This window comes from Trichoderma reesei, assembly GCF_000167675.1.
Source record: "Trichoderma reesei QM6a unplaced genomic scaffold TRIREscaffold_23, whole genome shotgun sequence".
Classification (NCBI taxonomy): Eukaryota; Fungi; Ascomycota; class Sordariomycetes; order Hypocreales; family Hypocreaceae; genus Trichoderma; species Trichoderma reesei.
Window position 1 is genome coordinate 474,718 of NW_006711170.1, and position 20,993 is coordinate 495,710.

The window sequence follows — 20,993 nt, forward strand, 5'->3', positions numbered from 1 at the left end:
CAGCAACTTCTTGCCGCCTGGCTGAATCATCGAACCTTCTCCCAACTTTCTCACATCTCTATTGCGATTCACCAGGTGCTCACCTTCGTTCTCGAGGGAAACCTCTCACCGTCATCACTCTGTCACGATTCGAATTTCGGCCGCTCTCTTTCAGCGTATAATATCTTTTTCAAAGCATGATACAGCTCCTCTGAAACTCTCACACCTCTCGGAGGACGCTTTGAGGGGAGGCAGCGCGTTACGACCATGGCCGACGACGAGATCGAGTTTTCGTCCTTTGACGACAAGGATTGGGAAGCCCAAGATGCCGCCGACGACCGTGAGATTGCGCGACTCTTGGAGCAGAGCCAGGACGGCGCCGGCGGAGGACTCAAGCTCGACGACACCCCCTTTGACCAGACCAACAAAGCCGACGACGCAGAAGATTTCGAAGACATTAGCGACGACGACCTCCCTGAAGAAGAAGAGCCGAGCGCGGGCACGTCGCTCGAACTGCCTGGACTAACAGACGATGGCAACACTAGTAATGATGCAGACGACCTGTTTGGAGAAGGCCCATCCTCACCCATCGACCCCGTCGACGGCCCAACCTCACCCGCGCCTCACGTTCGCGATGCCGAGGCAGCCGACGATTCGCAAGCGGTGGACGCAGGCATCAGCTTTGGCTCCATCAACTTCGACCCTGATCCACACGTCAACGGCGCCCTTAACCAGGATCCCGACATTCCTGCGCCCGCCGAATCGATCGGAGACTTGCTAAAAGCCACTTGGCCAGCATACAAGAAAGGCCACATTCTGACTTGGAGCGAACTTTTGCCGCCAAAGAAGGCGACCTGGAAGGAGAAGAAGCCACTTAAGAAGCCCAAGTACCTAGTCACGAGCAAGCTGAGCCTTGACGTGGCACCCGACGATGAGAAACTCTTCCGGATTCCTGGACCTGCGAGTTCATCTACCAAAGCGAATTCCAACGAACCAACAGCCAGTGGCTTGATACATTGCAGTCCTGCCATCGATGGCCAGGAGGAAGACATTGCACAGTTCGATCTCGACCATGATTCTGATGCAGAAACCGTCATGGGCTTCACGCTGCGCGATATCGAATTGGCGTGCGAAGATTGGAGCGACCATATCGAGAGCGTTGAGGCTAGCTTTGCGGCCCAGCAGTTGGCTGTGGAGGAGGCCGCATCGTCGCAGAAGCGCCAGATCGAGGAGGTTGATCAAGATGACGAATGGGATGCCGAGTTTTTGATGGACATCGCCGACGAACCTCAGCCTCGCCAGAAGAAGCGCAAGACTATCCCGCATGGCCTGCCAGAAATTCCTCGGTACACTGCGCCCTCATTCGATAACTTTGAAGAAGCTACCCGGCGAGGTGCGAAGCGCGTTCATCTGGACATCAGTGACCCATATCTGTTGCTGGAAACGGAATCATACAGCACCAACAAGAGGCCTCGGCAGGAGGCGCAGATGAAGCGCATGGCCAACGGAAACCTGGGCCGAGATATTTCACAACGCTTCAACCTCTCCAACGATGAGGCATACGAACTTCTGAAAGAAAACCATCAGAGCAAAGTCAGAGCTACTCTCGGAAACATCTCGGTGGAGCATGGCATGCCTGCCCTCAAACTTTCATGGCCATACTACAAAGTCAAGCTCAGCGGCACAACGGATGAGTACCATCGTCCTCGCTTCCGCTATAAGAAAATGGTTGGACACACTATCAGGTTCGACAAGCCGCTGCATTTCAAGCGAAAACAAATGAAGGGCAAGGCGCATGAGATCTTCCAAAAGTCGAAAGATGTGAGCCTCTGCGATAACTCGACTGCCGTGCTCTTCGAATACTGCGAGCCGAGGCCAAGAGTCCTCAACGGCTTCGCCATGGGCAATCGACTTATCAACTACTATCGTCGAAAGGACAACAGCAATGAGGAGGAGCAGCTCGCCAAGTTGGACCTCGGCGAGTACCGTACTCTGCTTCCCGAGGATCGGTCACCGTTTTCCCTCTTTGGCACTGTCGACCCTGGTGAAATCGTGCCAACGCTGCACAACGAGATGTACAGAGCGCCGGTCTTCAAGCATACGCCCCGAAGCACAGACTTTCTTGTCGTCCGCAGCACCACGGGAATTGGCGGCGCAAAGTGGTACCTACATAAGATTGATCATCTGCACGTCGTCGGCCAGGCCTTCCCATCGGTGGACGTTCCTGGTCCGCACAGCAGGCGTGTTACCAACGCGTCAAAAAGCCGAATGAAAATGCTGGCGTTCAGGATGATCAGGCACAGCCGGAGCGATAACTGTCAGCTGTCCGACATCACTAAGCATATTGCGGACTCGACAGATACCCAGAACCGACAGAAGCTGAAGGAGTTCCTGCAGTACGACAGGGATAGCAAGGAGAAGGGCATGTGGCGCTTGAAACCTGGAGAAGTCCTTCCGGACGAGAACGCTATCCGCGCAATGATCAAGCCCGAGGAAGTGTGCCTTCTGGATGCCATGCAGCTTGGTATCAAGGAGCTTGAGGATGCCGGCTACGATCCTCGTAACGCAACCATTGACGATGATGCACAGGGACTCGACGCCGACGAGGAGGAAGACGACGATGGCGAAGGGAGCAAAATCGTCAAGGGGCCCAAGAAGGTGGTCGAGAAGCAGGAGGAAACGCTTGCGGACAAAATGGCGCCCTGGAAAACGACAAAGGCATTCATCGACGCTTGTGCGCAAAAGGCCATGCTTCAGCTGCATGGCGAAGGCGACCCTACCGGCCACGGACTTGGGTTCAGTTTCATCAGAACCTCCATGAAGGGCGGCTACATAGAAGCAGTCCAGGGGCCCCTGGCTACGTCAGCGGATGCGATGGAACGTGAGAAACGGGCAAACGGCGGCCACGCATATAACGTGAAGAAGCAGCAGGCAATGTACGAAGAAGGCATTCGCGAGATTTGGGAGAAGCAGAAGGCAACCCTCTCGGACACAAAAGAGCATGATGTCAACGATATCGCGGCGACGGAGGACGAAGATGATAGGTTCAACGTTCAATCAGCAGCCACGCCGGCCATATTCGACGACGGAACCAGTCAGATTAGCGGTTTTACCTCGTCCAGTCGACACCCGAAACGAGCGATTCGCATCTCTCGAGAGGTGGAGCTTCCCGACGGCACGACGCAGACGAGAATCGAGGTTGTCCATGACCCAGTAGTCATTTCACAGTATATCAAGCGGCGAACAGAAGCCGACTTGGAAATGCGAGAGTACGTGAAAGCCATTGTCCGCTTCCAGACACTGTCCCGGAAGCCTCCCCTTCTGTGGACGCAGCTGCCCACCTCGGTCAAGGCGCTTCACCGTTGGTCGAGGCTTGCCAAGAGCTACAACCAGAGGCGGGCTCCGTCCTATGGAGTGGGATCGCCCGGCTCCGTGGCAGATGTTGTTGGCTTGGAGTTTAGAGCACCAGCTTACATATATTTGTCTACAGCATCTACAGCGCACGGCCTACGGGCAATGCCGACCATGACCGTCTTGCGAACCTTAGGTAAGATGCCGTACCCGAATCGTTTTTGGTGTTGATTTCAGAGATGCTCACATTGTCGTAACAGGATCAAAAAGGAACTCGAGCGACTGGAGAAAAACAAGGCCCGACGGCAGGCTCGAGAGCAGCAGAAAGAGCTCCATCAAAAAGCCAGCGCTGGCGACGCCGGGTCTCCTGGAGCCGATAAGGTCCCTACAGGAACCACTCGCAAGTGTGCCAATTGCGGACAGGTTGGACACATCAAGACAAACAAAAAGTACGGTAACTCCTACTTGTTCACTCCCAGTCTCCCCACCTCCACGTTCGCCTTTTGATTGGTGGCAGCATGCCAAACCGTCAGAAGAAGGGGCTAGTGGCTCCAAGAACAAGAGGAAGAGGAAGCGGAAGACAACCGTCTTTGCCCAGAAACTCAAGCAGTCTGATATCCGGACTCGAAGACTGGAGCGCGCAAGCCTTACCAAGCGGAAGGGCGGCGCGGGACACAGTCAAAAGACCCGGACAAAAGATGCGCAGAAGAAGAAGACACAGGAAGAGCTAGACAAGGAGCAAGTGCTCCGCGAGGAAAGGGAGCAGCTGCAGATCCTCAAGCGAGAGCTACAGCAAAGAGCTCGCCAGGAGAGGGAGGAGAGGGAACGGGCGCAAGGCTTCCCTGACCGGGCGTGGTGGAGAGCTGCCTCCGGCAGGCCTCAATAAGCCACATCCCAGCCAGCCAGCGCCCGATCCCTGTGATGCTCCCACTCCCCCCCTCTGTCCCACCTCTTCCCTTTTCCGTTTGTGATGCCTCTCCTTTTGCTTTCCTTTTGCAACAAAGGTTCTATTTTTGCTGACTCTTGTTCCCACTCAAGGCTATGTCCTCTGCTTAACGGCACGATGAAGGCGGATAACGGCGCATCAGAGCACGGCGGCTTTGGTAACTACAATGCCCCCGCAGGAGGCGCAGGATCACCAATCTAGGCGATTCAGATGGCCAAAACTTGAAGAGCACGGTATCGGGCCAGCTGCTATTCTCACTCGATCCTTAACACGAAGAACATCCGACATTTGCGCGAATACTTGACACCTTGATTCAAGTTGACTTGTGGACGAAACAGGGAGGTTGAAAGGTTGGAAACGAAAATAATGCCCAAAAGGAAAGGGAGGTCGGTCATCTGGTTCAGGAGTTGGAGGATCATTGTCTATTTTCCCTTTTTCCCTTTTACCAAGCGTGATAATCGCGAAGGGGTTAACTGGCGTTTAAGGGGGGGCTGCTTTCTTTTCTCCTCTATTTCGAACAAGAAAGGGCTTTGTTCGAAGCATTTGCTCGCAGCAAGTGGTTATCTTTGAAGGGGGGTTACATAGCTGACTATTCAAACAAAGGAAGCTTATCCATCATTGGGCGTTTGTGTGTTATGTTAGACGACTACGTTAACTTGTTTGTACCTTGTGACGTGATGAGGGGTGTCTGTTGCATTTTTTGTTTGTTTTCCCCTCTCTCCATGATATATGGAGTATGTTTGAGATGGCGGCAGAAAAGCATTCAGCCCGCGGTTTGGGGGCTAGTCCTGTCAGAATATGACTTGCATGACTAGAGGAGTGGGAGCATGGAGGAGGGAGGCCAGTGAGGATTACCGACGGGGCCTTTTTTTTCTTTTTTCTTTCTTTTTTCTTTTTTTTTCCTCTTTTTTTTTTTGAATCTTTGTGCAGATCGAATGCTCCAAAGGCCTGGATGGTGAGCCATCTTTAGGGTACACGTCAACTCATTACATGTAGAGCCGAGTCCGTAGAGCAGAGATTAGAAGCCATGAAGAGTAGTGCTCAGAGGCCAGGAAAAGAAGAGTAAGGTAGTTAGGACATGGCTGTGAGAAAGGTGGGCGTGCAATTACATGAGCAACAAAACGGTTCCATCTCTCTGCAAGGAACAGACAAGTGATTCTTAGGCTGTGCTAGTAGTAGAATATTGTAGGTACCTAGGTAGGCAAGTAAATGCGAGAAAAGTCGACGAATTAACGACAAGGCGATGGTGTTTGCTGGAGCACAACAGAAACCACAAGAAAGAAATCGGAACAATACAATTATTGCAGTAGGGGAATCCGGAGGATATTTTTAGAAACGCAACCACACCAAGAAGCTGGAAGCCCCCCCCTGCAGGTGCATGATAAGCCCGCCCCAGAGGAGAGAGAGAAAGAGAAAAAAGAAGAAGAAGACAGACATGGTGAAGGGCGGAGTCCAATCGGCAGACAGCAAGACCGAGGCAGGGCAAGGCTGGGAGTTTGGAGGAGAGATGGGAAGACGATGTGTGTGACAAGGAGAGAGTGGCCGGCGGAGAAGGCTGAGCGGAAAGGCGGGCGGAGTGAGCGTGTAACATGGGAGAGGATTGGGGACAAGAGACGGATGGGAGAGTGCCTTGTCTTGCCTTTGTAGCTTGTGTTTCAGTGTGTGTGTGTGTGTGTGTGTGTGTGTGTGTGTGTGTGTGTGTGTGTGTGTGTGTGTGTGTGTGTGTGTGTGTGTGTGTGTGTTTTGATTATCCGCTGCGTGAATAGGGAGGCAAATGCGTGTAAGTAGAAGCAAGAGTTGTAGGTCAGATCGGAAGAGGCATCTGATGATGGCACAGATGGTTGCTTGTGTGGCCGTGAATCCGAACAAAGCGACGATGCTCTTGTGGCAGGTATCGTATGTAGTCCTAGGTAGAGCCGATGCAAGAGAAATCGGATGCGGAAAATAGGTGAGCTGAGAAGGAGGCTGAGCAGGCCAAGGGTGGAGGAGCTTGGTTCGTTGGGTACTACATGTACCTTATGTAGCCCTGCAGCATTGCATCACGCTTATACATACATACTGCTGCCCTTGCCTTGTTGCAGCGCAAGTACGTGATAAGGTAAGTCTGTTTTATTTTCGTCTCCTTGCATCGATCGGAGAGAAAGGTGCATGGACGATGATGGCGTGGGGGTGATTTCTCTTGTTTCCTTGGGGGGCGTTCTGCGAGCAAGAACGAAGGCAGAGAGGTGTCATTGGGAAACAGCACGGCTTTGAACGACGACATGGGGTCGTGGATGTTGGGATGTTGGTGCCCACAACGCGGTCATCAAGGGGGGGCATGATGATGCGCACCCTGGCGCTTATTTGTGACGGGTGATAGGACAAGGCTCAACTTCAATGATCAGAACATACTAAGTGCATGTATACCAGACAATGAGTCAAGGACGCGGTATCAGGGCGTCTTGCAGTGAACATCATCTGAAGCAGGTGTAGACGGGTGGCAATATGGCCTCGACCTGCAAACACAGAGCCAAAACAGCAGCTGTGAGCAGAAAGAGACTGAGCGATATCAGCGGTTCACTCTGGGTGCATGTACCCTCGCAGCAGCATCGAGGCCCTACTATATCCGACCTGGTGGAAACGGAAGAGACGTTGGCGATGCCAAAAAAGAACATGTGACATGGCCATCCAGAGCTGACATGGAATTCGCCGTCTAAGCGCGTGGCGCCCATGGCCATGCGCGAGGCTTTGGCGAGAAGCGCGAGCGGATGGGCTTTGCCGGCGTTCGATGAGGATGAGGTCAGCGTGGGCTCGGGGCCTGGGCTATCCGGGCTTCAAAACGGTCCATTTCCGGAGCAGTCGGTGATGGGACCGCGGGAGTATGAGCTCGTCCTGCTGAGCCTTTTCTAGCCTTATTCCGCCTTGTCGGCTGGCAGCTCGCAGTTGGTGATGAAGTGCAGGACGGCTATTGTTGCCGATTGTATCATTGGAGCATCCTTGTGCAGATGGGCACTGCTGGGCGCAGATTCTCCTTGTGGGCAGACGTGATTTGGTAATACAATCCCGGAATCTTTGTTGGTGAGAGGATGACGGAGCGGCAATTCGACTGATGATTCGATGTACAGTTCTAAGGTATGTAGTAGTATTATCTGCATCGAGAGATGACCTGTAGGCAAGGTATTGAAGGTGCTTAAGGTAGTGACGAAATGGGGCCAAGCCAACGGACATAGGCTCTATGTACCTTGGACAGGGCATAGCCGCTGTGCTTTTGAGGCTTTGCCAGGCGGCTACTAACCCATAGCCGCGATGCGCGACTCATGAGACTTGAAGCATGACAGCATGGCAGCATGTGCGTGCAGGGGCTTTTTGTGGACGAGATGGAGTTGTTTGGTAAGCTCATCTGAGTGTGGGTTTGATGAGGTTCAGCAACACATCGACTTTTGGTTGACGAGAATCGGATGCTTCAGAGTCAGTCGTTGAGGCCTCGTGACAACATATAGGTACATGTAGACAAGGCGGGTTTATAGGTACAAAGAGCGATTGCACATGTTACAAAGGACGCAGCATCTTCCACCTACGGCCAATGACACCATAAAGACGTGCTTTTGCAACAGGTGAAGCTCTTTTGTATCTAGAAAAATATACCAGGCTCGACGCCTTGGTAGCACAAAGATACCCGCAGAGCGGTTCATGGTCTCTCAGCTCTGCGGAGGCACATGACGGTGGTCTCCCTTTGTAGGTACAACTTGAAGCTCTCGGCACGTCAGGACCTTGTGTCGCCGAGCAGGTACATTACAGTAGGTAGAGCGTCTACTAATTACAAGACAAGGCGTCTTGAGATGGCTCAGCATGTAGAACAGAACCAACAAAGGCCTTTGAGGACTGCCCGCCGTGAAGACTTTTATCTCTTCCCTACGACTGGCCCATTCCAAATGGCCACCTCAAAGGTACATACACAAAGTTCCCTCTCCCATCGAGTGCTAAGCCTTTCCCGCCGCAGCCAGTCATAGGGCTCGAGGCGGCAGCAGTTTGTCCCGTCGCCTGTGCTGTAGCGCTCAACTCCCCCGTAGGGTCCCCCCCCAAGTCCCCGTCAAGCCCCCCCTGTCGCCCCTGTACGAGTGCTGTGGGCTTGTCAACCTAGCAGGGCCGCCCTCCGCCTCCACCCTCGCATTGCTGCTTTGGCTCTAGCGAGGCCGGCAGAACCTGCTTAGCACTCACTGGACCCGACCTGAGCGTCTCTCTCTGGTCCGTCCGGTGCTACTAGTAGTCATAAATCCTCTTCCCACCCTTCAGGATCCAAGTTCAGACTGAACACGATCTCGAGGGCTATTATTAGAACCATCCAACGCCAGATTCAGCCCCATGGTCCTGCAAGACGTTTAAACCAACCCCCAGCATATCACCGATCTCGTCCGCGCGACTGGACGACGAACCTGCAGGCACCGGCACTGCATCGCGCTCGCATCGCACCGCATCGCACCGCACCGCATCGCGACAGCAGAAAAAAGCACGGCTCTGGCTCTGGCTTTGGCTACCACCAGACGGCGCAGATTCCCGATCCCCGACCAGGCCAGACCAGCATCGCCGTTGGTCCCAGCCAACGCCATCGAACGGCGTCTCTGCCGCCGCTGCTGCTGCTGCTGCTGCTCCTGAGCCTCGACGGCCACATTGTGCGTCCGGCTTTCGGGACCTGTTCGCCTTACAAAGTCCCTTGCCTCCAGCGGTACTGCTTGTACAAAGACGGCGCCTCCTGCCTTTGTCTGGCCTCGCGTCTCCTCCGTCATCGTCCGTCACGACGCATCCAACGCCCATCCTCTTAATCCTCCTCCTCCTCCTCCTCCTCCTTCTCCTCCGCCTCGTCGTCGTCCGAGTGCTTGCTCCTCGGCTTCGTCACATTTGTGCGCGCGCATACATACACACACCAGGCGACGCAAACGCAGCTCAATTCGTTGGCTGTCACCTTGCCGTTTCTCGACGGCCTGGCCTCCTATTGCAGCCGTCTTACTGCTGCTGCTCTCCCAATCTCCGTCCTCATCCTGCCTCTTTGTGGGTCCGGACAAACACTTCTCTGCGGCGCGTGCTTTTCAATATCACTGCACAAACTTGCCGCCTCCCGACTCGTCGGCTCGATTGCGATTACGATTGCGACTGTGACTGCGACGGCGACGTTCGACTTGACCAATCTCGACACTGACCCCGTGTCCCTGTCCTTCTGGATCGCGAACTTCCTCTCGACGAGCGCTCTTGGCTTCGCCCTTAACAGCTCAAATTTCGATACGCGCAATCATATCCAAACGCGGCCTTGAATTCGGCGAGCCAAATCCTCCAGCTCGTTGGCCTCGCGCGCCGCACGCCCCAATCTCACCACAACCGCGACCCTTGGGCGCCGCCAACGATAATCCACAATGGGTAGAAGAAAGATTGAGATCAAGGCCATCGCCGATGACCGCAACCGCTCCGTGTATGTTGCTGTTTCCACGCCGAGCCCAATACCGCGACGGCCCCGAGACTAATACCAGTATTCCTTAGGACCTTCCTCAAGAGAAAGGGTGGTCTCTTCAAAAAGGCACACGAGCTCTCCGTCCTATGTTCCGTTGATGTCGCCGTCTTCATCTTTGGCAACAACAAGAAGCTGTACGAGTACTCTTCAAAGGACATGGGACAGCTCATTACCAGATACCAATACGTACGTTTCACCGAGGGCTGTGTCGTCGCACGACATTGCTTCCTACCAAGGGGCATCGCTTATATCAACCTCGGACGCGATTTTGCTGACAAGATGGCATAGCATGGTGGCCCCAACGAACACAAGGGCCCTTCCGACTACAACAGCGGCCAGAACAACGATGAAGACGACGAAGATGGTGATGGGACGCCTCCTCGAGGCGCGGATGGAATGGAGGCGCACATGATGCCTGCCCATTACCAAGGCCAGCCTCCTCAACCCTTCCCCCAGCTTCGCCATCAGACAGCCTCGGCGTCGCCCCCCGTACCCAACGGCGTGCCATTCCCAGGTCATCCTCACCTCCAGCGAAGCCTCACGCCGCAACCCGCCGGCCCGTCGCGGCCAAACTCGAGGGGTGACATGCGCCGCATGGGCCATGGCATGATGCCGCAGCCCGTCGGGCCTCATGGACCTCATGGGCCGCACCCCGGCATCACCTACATGCCCACGCCACCCATCTATAACCCGGCGGCTAGCAACCAGTCCAGCCTCATGCCGCCCCAGCCTGGTCCTTACCCGTACCAGCCGCCACCTCAGCCATACATGGAAGAACGGAGGCCATCTGCACCTCCTGCCTTCAGTGCTCATCCTCCTCCCCAACCACTAACAGTCGGCCCGCGCACAGAGAATCCCTCCCCTCAGCCACCTCACCAGTTGCTGCCTCCTCAGTCCATGCCCCCTCATACCTCGCCGCAGCCAGCACGTCGTCACCTGGACCCCCAGCCTCCGCCGCCGGTCGAACCAAGGGCAGACGCCCCGGAGAAGCCGAAGGCGCCCCTCATCAACACGGACACGGCTATCAAGAAGATGTCCCAGCGCAAGTCACACAGCATCTTTACGCCAATCGAGGAAAACCGGTCCATCTTATCCCAGCACTTGGCCTCCTTTGCCTCGGAACCCCAGTCTATCAAGAACGAGTCCGCGGCCATGGCCGCAGCAAACCCCAACCGATCCCAGTCGGCTGACAACGGACCCGCCGCCGCCGCTCGGAACGGAGAACCTACGCCGCATCTGCAGCAACGCTCCAATCTGCGCAACACGTCGGTGTCCTCCCTTCCTGATACGCCGTCGCAGGCCAGCAGCCTGAAGATCAACACGGCCGTGGGGGGTACAAGGCCGAAGCCGCCTCGCCTGACTGTGCAGATTCCCGACGGTGGCTCTGAGGCCGGGAGCGCAACGGGCGACTCAAACTCACCTCGGATTCCGACAGACGCTGCGTCCAACGCGCCGCATCGGCACAACAGCGTGGTCCTCCCGCCGCCGTCTCCGTCTGCCACGACACTTTTGTCCGCAGGGGCCACCGGACCCCCCAATCCGTTTGCCCGGCCGGTGCCTCAGCAGAACGTCAACGGCGACACGCCCGTTTCCGCACTTCCCTCTCGGTTTTTGAACAATGAGCTGCTGCCCAGCCCCAGCAGTTTCTATCCGGAATGGAACTTCAGAGGCAGCGACAACAATACGCTCCCCAGCCCCCTCAACTTTGCCACGCCCGTGGTGGGCACAGGGCCAAGCTTCCTCCGAGACGACAGCCATTTGTTGAGCAGCAGCGGGAACGCAGGCTCCAGCGCAGCAAGTGGCAATCAGGGCTCAACACAACCATCAGGAATTGCCAAGCGGAAGAGTCCAGATCTCGAGGGGCCTGGCCAAGACGAGAACCAACAGACGGCTAGCGATCCTAAGCGCTTGAAGGTGGAACGATAGGCTGTATCACATACTCTTGATCGATTGCGATGCTGTCCGTTTTCTTCAGATACCCTCTCTGTCTTTTCTTGGTCATCTCGTTTCTCTTTCATCAGTTTCGTCATCTTCCTCTTCTTTTGCCATCTTCGTTTCTCAAGTGTATTAATAGGCTGTTTGGTGTATGGATCGTGCTCTTCCAATCGCTTGGTCTCGTTTGTCATCTCGGCACACGTTATGGCTGATACCCGGTGTGAGAGTTTTCGTGCAGTTGCCTTTGGTTTGGCCGTCGCGAGACACGGGTGAACTGGATTTATCTTCTGATCTATCTTCCCGGGGGTGCGTGTCTACTGCTTGTTTGATGGCGCTGAGCCCGGGCAGGCTGTCGCGATGTTGTTTCACTGTGTCTTTTCACCTTCTTGTGTGGCATTTGAATGGGTTCATCCGCCATGGTATTTACTTTGTGGGAATATGGGAAACGGGACACGCGAGCACAGGCTAGGGCGTGGTTGTCCATCTTGTGAGGACTGGGCCATTTCTTTGGAGAGAGGGGCCTAGAGGAGTCGTTGTATTTTCCGGGCGTTTCTTGGTTAGAAAATGTCGCGGGACTAACGAGATAGGAGCACGAAAAAGGAGAGTTGAAGGCTGGTGGAAAACGTTCTATTTCTGGATGTTGAATATATTCAAGTTAAAGAGACTGTCCATCTCTTATATGTGACCGCATGATGGCCGGACTGCTTAAACACCTACTATTTTCTCCAATCTAGTTGGCATACTTCGGCGATGCACCCGAAAACAATTGTTGGCTTGAAGGAGATGGACTGTTGAGGGAACGTGGTTTTCTAATTTGCTGTATAAAGTATGCGTCTGTTATTTACAATTTCAATGCCTGTTACTAAAGCCAAAGAGCAGTACAATGACAGGTCGATAATTAATTGTTGCAGATAGGAGCCTGCGACTGTCGGTCTTGATGCGAAGCAGACGATCGCATAGCTGGAGCAAAAAGGGGGGGAGGGGGTTTTCATGAGCGTCATCATTAGAACAGGTAGAAATAGGAGAAAGGAAAAGTATCAGCACATCATCACGCGGGATTCAAAACCCCTTTCAGAATCCACTAAATAGAAGCAAACCAAATCAGCCTCTAAACATCCGGCATTTTTCCCCGAACAGGAAGAGCAAAGAAAAAGGGGAGGAAAGGGAAAGCAACTTACCACCTCGCCATTAGCAACCCGGCTCGCAACCCGCTCAACCTCAACCCCATCCGGCATGACAATCCTCTTCCCCTCCTGACCACCCGCCTTGCCCTCCTCCCACCAAATCTCCCTCCCCGCCGCCGTCTTGGCCTTGACGCCAGCCTCCCAAGAAGGGCTCGGGTGCCCGATGACGAGATGGGCCTGCACGAACCTCATCATGTTCTCGTCGGCGCGATCTTTCCCGCCCGACCCATCGTACGCCTGGCTCCCGAGGGCGTCGTAGTCGTCGGGGTTCTCCCACGGCTTCCGCGGGAGGTCCTCGATGGCGACGTTGCTGGGGGCGAGGACGGTGGTCTTGGTGTTTGCGTCGGCGAGGGGCTCGCTTGTTTCGGGGCGCATGCGCGAGAGGGAGAAGAAGGTTGTTAGGGAGCGCTGGGTGCCGAGGATGTCGATGAGGAGGACGGCGGGCTGGACTTGGCTTTGGGCTTCGTGGGAGGAGGAGGAGGAGGATGGGGACATGATGACGGGGAGGTGGCCTGGGGGCGGATACGGGGGGATTCGATTATTGTTGTTGTTGTTGTGGAGTGGTACTTGGGCGGGGGGTGTTGCTGCTGTTGAAGTTGTGAGGAGGGTTAGAGAGAGGAGGTTGAGGAGCCTCATTGTTCTCCTTGGATGCGTTGCGTTGGGCGTGGGTTGGGCTGGAGTTGGATAGATTGCAGGGCGTACAAGCGGGTGTTGTAATGGGTCTGGAGTTGATATCATAAAAAGGCGATACAGGGCACGACGACGTCACTGGAGGGAGCTGTTGGGATGAATTAGGTAATCAGCGGCGAGGGTGCTCCAAACAGGAAACGACGAGTTGTCACATGATTTGGGCATTGGCTGGATGAGTGGAAAGCTGAAGGCGAGCTATGTATTCCTGTTGATGAGCATGTTACTGGAGGCGCAAGAGGTGGAAAATTATCGTCCGAAAGGGTAAATGTCATGCCATCAGACACCTGCGGGTGGAAACATAACAAGAGCTTGATCTGAAAGAATAATTGTGTGAATCGCTACTTACTCCGTCAAGGTATTACTACATACTACCGTTTTTAAGGGTTAAGAAGCGAATCCCAGAGTGCCAATATCTTGTACAGTACCAGAGTTACCTATCCTTGTACAAGGCTTACCTGCCGAGGTGGCGCATCACGGGACTGTGAGCTGGTCGACTTTCACATGAAGAGTGAGATTTGATTCCACGGAGAAAGACCGGGAAGGTTGAATTATCGGACGATGTCAAAACCCGGGGCTGGCCAATGGCAGCGTAGGTACTGGGTATGGAAGAGTCGCCTCGCAAAGAGGAGAGCCATCATCTGACTTGCGCCGTGTGGCTCCCCGGATTTGGAGATTTGATTGACTGTGGGGTATAGTATGGGCTTGTGTCTTCCCCTTTCTCTCTACCTAGGTATACATCGAGTGGATTTTGCAATAATATTGAATGTACACATGCGCAGTTGGTCGGTAGGCAGCAGGGAGAATAGGCGTGGTGATGTCAAGTTATCGGAAGGGGGTGTCGGTGGTCAGCTGGGCTGATGGCTGGATTTTTGTTGCCTGACATGTGAAAAGCATGTGGATGGGCGCGGGCTTGTGGCTTGTGCTAGTTTGGGGGGGTGCCACGGGGGGGGGGGGGGGGGGGGGGGGGAAGATGCCATGCCATGCAGTATTCATGACTATGGCTCAAGGCACGAATAGACGAGGCTTGATGAAGGAGGAGTAGATGTTGATACATGTTGTTGGCGCGAATTCAAACGCGTTCGTGCGGTTGGCCATTGGATTCGTAGCGCGAAATTCACAAGTGAAGTAGAGAGAGAGAGATGGGACCCTCGTGGTTTGTGGGACGATTATAAGCCTCGGCACTCGCATTTCCACTACTGGACGGTTTTTGATGACAATCAGTACAAATCATCACCATCGCCAGTCCAGACGGACAAAGTTCAAGTTGATGAGAGTTGACGCTTCGTCAAGCAGTTTCGTCACGTAGTTGGGCATTTTCAGAGTGCAAGCCCTTTTCTGCTCATGATTTCCTTCCTTCGTCCAAAACTCCCTTAACCCAATGGCAGCAGGAGCTTCGGTTATATATTGTCCGAACAGACGCCAGGTTACAAAAGCCTGGATGCTGATTTGGCAGTGCGTTTGGGGTAGTTTAGTGGGGTGACGAGGCACTAGAAGCACCAAGCAGGACGAGATACCGAAGGCCGGCATACTAGAGAAAAACGACAAAACTTGATGGGCAGTTCATGCGCTTTAGAGAAGCCACTGAGTTGTGTCGTGTTGCGGATAAATTGGAGGATGAACATGTCTCCAAGCAATTCAAAAGGAACAAATGGTGTTCGTTTCTTACGAGTACTCGATCTGCCCGCTTTGTCCATGGACACCTCAGCGTCTGTGCAGCTGCTTGCGGATGGGATCATGAATCACGGGGAACGTGGAAGCGCAAGTACTCGCCAGTCAGCCAAAGTATCGGTACATAACGCCTTTCCCCCAACCCCAGACTCTAGTGGGCATTCTGGCCCATCCACCGCGCTGCCACCCCCGCTGCTACCGCGAAACAGACACGCTGTGGCCACATGTGGCTCCCCAGCCATCAGTACCGGTACGCGCACGGATGACGGAGTACCGTCTCGGCGGCTTACCCACCTGGTTGCCTCGGCTCACTGCCGCCCTCGGCGTGGAGCTCACCTGCATGCCTGCTTCCCTTATGCTTTTAAGAACTCCAACGTCGAGCCGCGATCCGATTCTGCTTCTCTTTTCCTCCTCCTCCTCCATCCCTCCCCTTTTCTTCTCCATCTCTCCATATACCCCCATTCCATCTCTTTTCTCCCCTTTCCTTCGTACCGCGTCTTCTCTTCTTTCCCCTCCTACCAAACTCCTCCTCGTCAGAGATCATGGCTCCCAGAGTGATTGTCGTTGGCGGTGGCCGTAAGTACAATCCCGCAACTTGACCGTCTCGCGCTTATTCTTTCTGCCGCTGCTGTCTTTCGTTCTCCGGGGAGGCGATTCGAGCAGATGCGCGGGAGACGAGACGAGATTGCTGGGTTTCTTCGGATTGCCAGTTTGCTAATTTCCGCGCCTTTTGCAGTTTCCGGTCTGTCTGCCGCTCACACCATCTACCTCGCCGGCGGCAATGTCGTGGTTCTCGACAAGCAGGGTAAGTTCCAGCTGCAACAAAGCAAACCATCGGGCCGATTTTGCATCGCAAACGCTGCGGGGGGGCCCATTTTGACAGCTTCGAGGAAATGCTGACTTTTGCTGCTCAGGTTTCTTCGGCGGCAACTCGACCAAGGCCACCTCCGGCATCAACGGTGCCCTGACCCGCACCCAGGTCGAGCACAACATCCGCGACAGCGTCAAGCAGTTCTACGACGACACCCTCAAGTCCGCTCGTGACCAGGCTCGCCCGGACCTCATCAAGGTTCTCACCTACAAGTCCGCTGCCGCCGTTGAGTGGCTGCAGGATGTCTTCAACCTCGACCTGACGCTGGTCTCCCGACTAGGGTGAGTTTTGATCATTGTTTCGTTGTTTCTTCCGGAGAAGCATCTCTTGGAAACGATATTGTATAAATTAGAGTTGACTTGTCTGACAATCTGTTTTGCAGTGGTCACTCCCAGCCCCGAACCCACCGAGGCCACGATGCCAAGTTCCCGGGCATGGCCATCACCTACGCTCTGATGCAGCGCATTGAGGAGCTTGCCGAGGCCGAGCCGCACCGCGTTGAGATCATCAAGAAGGCTCGCGTCACCGGCCTGAACAAGGAGGGCAACAAGGTCACCGGTGTTACCTATGAGCTCAACGGCGAGACTGCTAGCCTGGACGGCCCCGTCATCCTCGCCACCGGTGGTTACGCCGCCGACTTTGGCGAGGGCTCTCTGCTCAAGAAGCACCGCCCCGAGATCTTTGGCCTCGCCACCACCAACGGCACCCACGCCACTGGTGACGGCCAGAAGATGGTCATGGCCATTGGCGGCAACGGCATTGACATGGACAAGGTTCAGGTCCACCCCACTGGTCTGGTAGACCCCAAGGACCCCGGCAACAAGTGGAAGTTCTTGGCCGCCGAGGCTCTGCGTGGTGAGGGCGGTATCCTTCTCAACGCCGACGGTGACCGGTTCTGCGACGAGCTCGGCCACCGTGATTACGTCTCCGGCATGATGTGGAAGGAGAAGGACAAGAACAAGTTCCCCATCCGCCTGGTGCTCAACTCCAAGGCGTCCAACGTCCTGGACTTCCACACCCGCCACTACTCTGGCCGTGGCCTGATGAAGAAGATTACGGGCCAGCAGCTCGCCAAGGAGATTGGCTGCACGCCCGAGCACCTGCAGAAGACGTTCCAGACCTACAACGCCATCGCCGAGGGCAAGCAGAAGGACCCTTGGGGCAAGAAGTTCTTCCACAACCTGCCTCTCGACATCAACGACGACTTCCACGTCGCCCTGATGGAGCCGGTCCTGCACTTCACCATGGGCGGTGTCGAGATCAACGACAAGGCCCAGGTCCTTAACCAGGAGAAGCAGCCTTTCGAGGGCCTCTTCGCCTGTGGTGAGCTGGCTGGCGGCGTGCACGGCGCCAACCGCCTTGGCGGCTCCTCGCTGCTGGGCTGCGTCGTCTACGGCCGTGTTGCCGGTGACAGCGCCAGCAACTACCTCTTCCAGCATGCCCTCCAGGGCACCACTGGCGCCGCTCAGCGTCTGGGCCAGATCTCTCTGCACCTCGACCCCTCTACACCCGGCAGGCTGACTGTTGAGTGGGCCAACGGCTCCGTCGCCAGCTCCGCTCCCGCTCAGGTGGCCGCCAAGCCGGACACCTCTGCGGCCGCTCCTAAGGAGACTGCCGGCAAGGCCAAGGCTTTCTCCATCCCCGAGAAGGAGTACACGATGGAGGAGGTTGCCAAGCACAACACGAAGGAGGATCTGTGGGTCGTCGTCAAGGGTGTCGTCCTGGACCTGACCAACTGGCTCGAGGAGCACCCCGGCGGCGTCAACGCCATTCTCAACTTCATGGGCCGCGATGCCACCGAGGAGTTTGAGATGCTGCACGACGACGAGGTCATTCCCAAGTACGCGCCCAGCCAGGTCATTGGCCGCGTCAAGGGACAGAAGGTGACTCTTGAGATCTAGAGGGGAAGAGTTGAAGTTGTCATGACTTGTACAAAAAGAAATGAGCGGGGAAATTGTAGGAAAAGAGGCGGAGCGCACTGATGGCATCTACAAGAACCAGAGATGCGCAGATACCATGATGATGATTGCGATGGGGGGCAAGCCTCTTCCGTGTTGGTGCTCACCACGACTTGGCTGCTAGATGGGCTTTTTTTCACAGGCGCACCGGCTTGGTTTGATATGTGTTTCATGTAGTGTATGGGTAGCTATGCTTGCTTGCATATAAATCAACTGTTTAATCCACACTGGCTTTTGCAGTCTCCGGTTTGTAGTAGGAGATGAAGCTTTCCTGGTCGGCGACATGTCGTTTGCGTCGGAAGATGGGTTGTCAGCAGTGCTCGGAGGGGGCGAAGTCGGTGAAATTTATGCCTTTAGAGGGATATCATCCAGTGTCTTTCCGATAGAATATTCCATATGATCACAGGAGCCTGGGTCAGGCATCACCTTTTATGTCTTATATGTACTTACTTTGGCATAGCATTTGGAGTATTCAGATGAAGAAGAGGTTCGTCATGATATATAGATATTCTCATATATATGGTGTATATATGCCTAACCTGTAAAGCGCTGCAATACGACATGCATCGACCAGAGGCGAAGTCGATCGCGGCCAAAGTGATAATGCATCCATTGTGTAACATAGGTACGTCTCTGGTCCCAGAAGCTGTCTTACTCACTCACTCTACCTATACATACGACCACTGGTCTGGGCACCTTTGTCTCCATGTAACAAGGGACTTCGGTAGATATGGAATTCCAGTCAAGATGGAAACCCGCAAGATGCGGAATGAGCGCCCCCCGGAGCCCGCGGGATTGGGAATCAACCCTTCACTAGGTACATGTTTATATTATTATTGCGGAGCAGCTGCTCCTTTTGGACGATGGCACCCATGCGGTGTTTGGGACTGGTCTCTTTCGGCGCTCGGATTTGGTAGCAAGACGCGAGAAGACACAGACAGGCTGCTACTACGCAGGTCACTTGTTTTTTCCCTCTACTATTCTCGGCCCCGAAGGAAGAAGCTTGTAAATGGGCGATGCGACGCTGGACATTCCGCTTGACGGCAACGATCTACAAGGGAGGCGGGAGAGCGGTAGGGTAGTAGTAGTAAGTAGTAAGGTAGGTAAGGTAGGGTTGGTTTTGGGTGACACTGGAGGGAAGGGCATGTCACTTGCGGCAGGGGAGTGGCTGAGGTCGAGGTTTCTTGTGGATGTACACAGGTGCTGTAGGTATAGGATCTGTGTTTGTTCGGAGTACGGAGTTTCATTTTGCAATGGGATGGATCAGGGACTGGAGATGGGGGGAGTCGAGAGAGAGAGAGGCTGCGAGAAGAGCAAGGGACAGAAAATGCCTTTGACGATGGGAGACTTGAGGGGTATCACAGGCACGTTGTCAGGTATAAGGTACCTACTTTTCTTAGGTAGACAAGGGACTGGAATTCGAAAACACGCCACTTTTTAACGGATTTCACTCACCTTTCTCTTGTTCTACCAGTAGTAAGAGAGAGAAGAAAAAAAGAGGTGCTAAATGGGATTGGTATTACGGGGTCAGCGATTCCGCTTTGGACCCTGATGCGGGAGGGAAACACGGGATGGATGTCTTTTCCACCTTGCAATCCACAGTCTACTTTTTCTGCTTGGGCTCACGGGGCGGGCAGTGACATTCTACATGGTACGACTCTTTATTTTCTCTGGAGTAAAAATCTTCTTTTGACCCTTGTTCGATTTGATCTGTCCCGTCTTCTCTACGTAGTGGATGAATGAGGGAGCGAGTGAATAGATGAAGGAATGAATGAATGAATACGAAACAAAAACGCCGCCACCAATCGACCCTGTGATGGCTGCATGGCAATAACGTCCCTTTTCTTTTTTTTCTCTTTTTTTTTCACATCACGCGAAAGACTCTACCTACCTTGACCAACAAGAAGAGGCAACTTCTCGTCCCTTTTCTCCTTTCGTTCTTTCTTTTCCTCTCCGCAACTACTAAGGTAATCTCTATCTCTCTCTAGCTAGCGCCGTGTGTCTGCATGTGCCCGCGATCGGAAGAAGGAGGGCGTTGTTAGCAGATGCAGGCAACCGGCCCTTTCAAACAACCCCCCCCTCCCCTTTCGACGGGACTGGGAACATCATCAGGGACAAGCTAATAGCAGCACAATGGAAACTGGGCGGCTTCGTTGCGTTGAGCACCGAGTGGATTTTTGAAGTGAAGTAAAGTTTGTATAATTACAAGCACAACACAAGGTAAACGCAGCTGTTTGGCATGTACATACATAACAGCCAGCATCAAGGAGTTGAAGGGGGATGGATGCCCAGCAGCCCCTCACTTCAACCAGCTCTCTCCCCTCCCCCTTTGCGGCGTCATTTGCCTGCTAGGCCTTTATGTCCCGCCTTCTCTTTCGGCTCGCCAGACTTCCGCAAATCGTTTCTGCTAGCTCGTGGCGCTAGAGTGAACAGCTTTCAAGGTTTCTTTCGGAGGAGGGGGGGAGGGTTCTGGCAAGCAGCTGAGAGACGCCGGTGATGCAGATTTCAAGGATGATGATGGAGTGAAACGAGTCAAAGAGGGAGAAAGAGAAAGAGAGAGTCAGTGGCGATATGCGGGGTTGGTGCCGATCCGGGGTCGAGACGCAGGAAAACGCATCATCTGTCATCTGTCAAAAACCTGGGCGTCAAAAGATACATGTCCTTGGGATTGGACCAAGAGTTTAGTCACATAATTGGTAGATAGGTATTGATGGCGGAGAGCACGTGTGAGAGAGGAGGAGAAAAAGTCAAATAGATGAATTGATATGTCTTGGCTTTGATATTGGATGGGCTTGGCCTTGCTGCGGCAGCGTTGCATCACTGCGGCATAATACATGCCGCATACATACAAAACACATATACATACTACAGACAGACAGATACGTTGTGGGCGACGGTATCGGCGTGTCCCAGATACGCGTAGGTGATCTAA

The 20,993-nt window shown here is 54.3% G+C and overlaps 4 protein-coding genes across 4 annotated transcripts; 3 read left to right on the top strand and 1 right to left on the bottom strand.

The window, feature by feature from the left end:
• Nucleotides 1-246: 246 nt before the first annotated feature.
• Nucleotides 247-4,477, top strand: TRIREDRAFT_23154 (uncharacterized protein; the record flags this gene model as incomplete). The annotated part of the gene is made up of 4 exons (XM_006968364.1): nt 247-3,248; nt 3,470-3,526; nt 3,591-3,808; nt 4,335-4,477. The coding sequence occupies 4 exons, from the start codon at nt 247-249 to the stop codon at nt 4,475-4,477; spliced, it is 3,420 nt and encodes a 1,139-aa protein (XP_006968426.1).
• Nucleotides 4,478-9,660: 5,183 nt separating this feature from the next.
• On the top strand, nt 9,661-11,681 carry TRIREDRAFT_68097 (uncharacterized protein; the record flags this gene model as incomplete). Its single annotated transcript, XM_006968437.1, has 3 exons — nt 9,661-9,716; nt 9,785-9,941; nt 10,044-11,681. The coding sequence occupies 3 exons, from the start codon at nt 9,661-9,663 to the stop codon at nt 11,679-11,681; spliced, it is 1,851 nt and encodes a 616-aa protein (XP_006968499.1).
• A 1,066-nt stretch (nt 11,682-12,747) lies between these two features.
• Nucleotides 12,748-13,315, bottom strand: TRIREDRAFT_32849 (uncharacterized protein; the record flags this gene model as incomplete). The annotated part of the gene is made up of 2 exons (XM_006968366.1): nt 12,748-12,771; nt 12,869-13,315. Coding segments are annotated over 2 exons (471 nt in total), but the record flags the coding sequence as incomplete, so codon positions are not given.
• Nucleotides 13,316-15,683: 2,368 nt separating this feature from the next.
• On the top strand, nt 15,684-18,004 carry TRIREDRAFT_81303 (uncharacterized protein; the record flags this gene model as incomplete). Its single annotated transcript, XM_006968438.1, has 4 exons — nt 15,684-15,808; nt 15,969-16,037; nt 16,147-16,384; nt 16,486-18,004. The coding sequence occupies exons 1-4, from the start codon at nt 15,775-15,777 to the stop codon at nt 18,002-18,004; spliced, it is 1,860 nt and encodes a 619-aa protein (XP_006968500.1). The 5' UTR covers nt 15,684-15,774.
• Between the last annotated feature and the right edge of the window lie 2,989 nt (nt 18,005-20,993).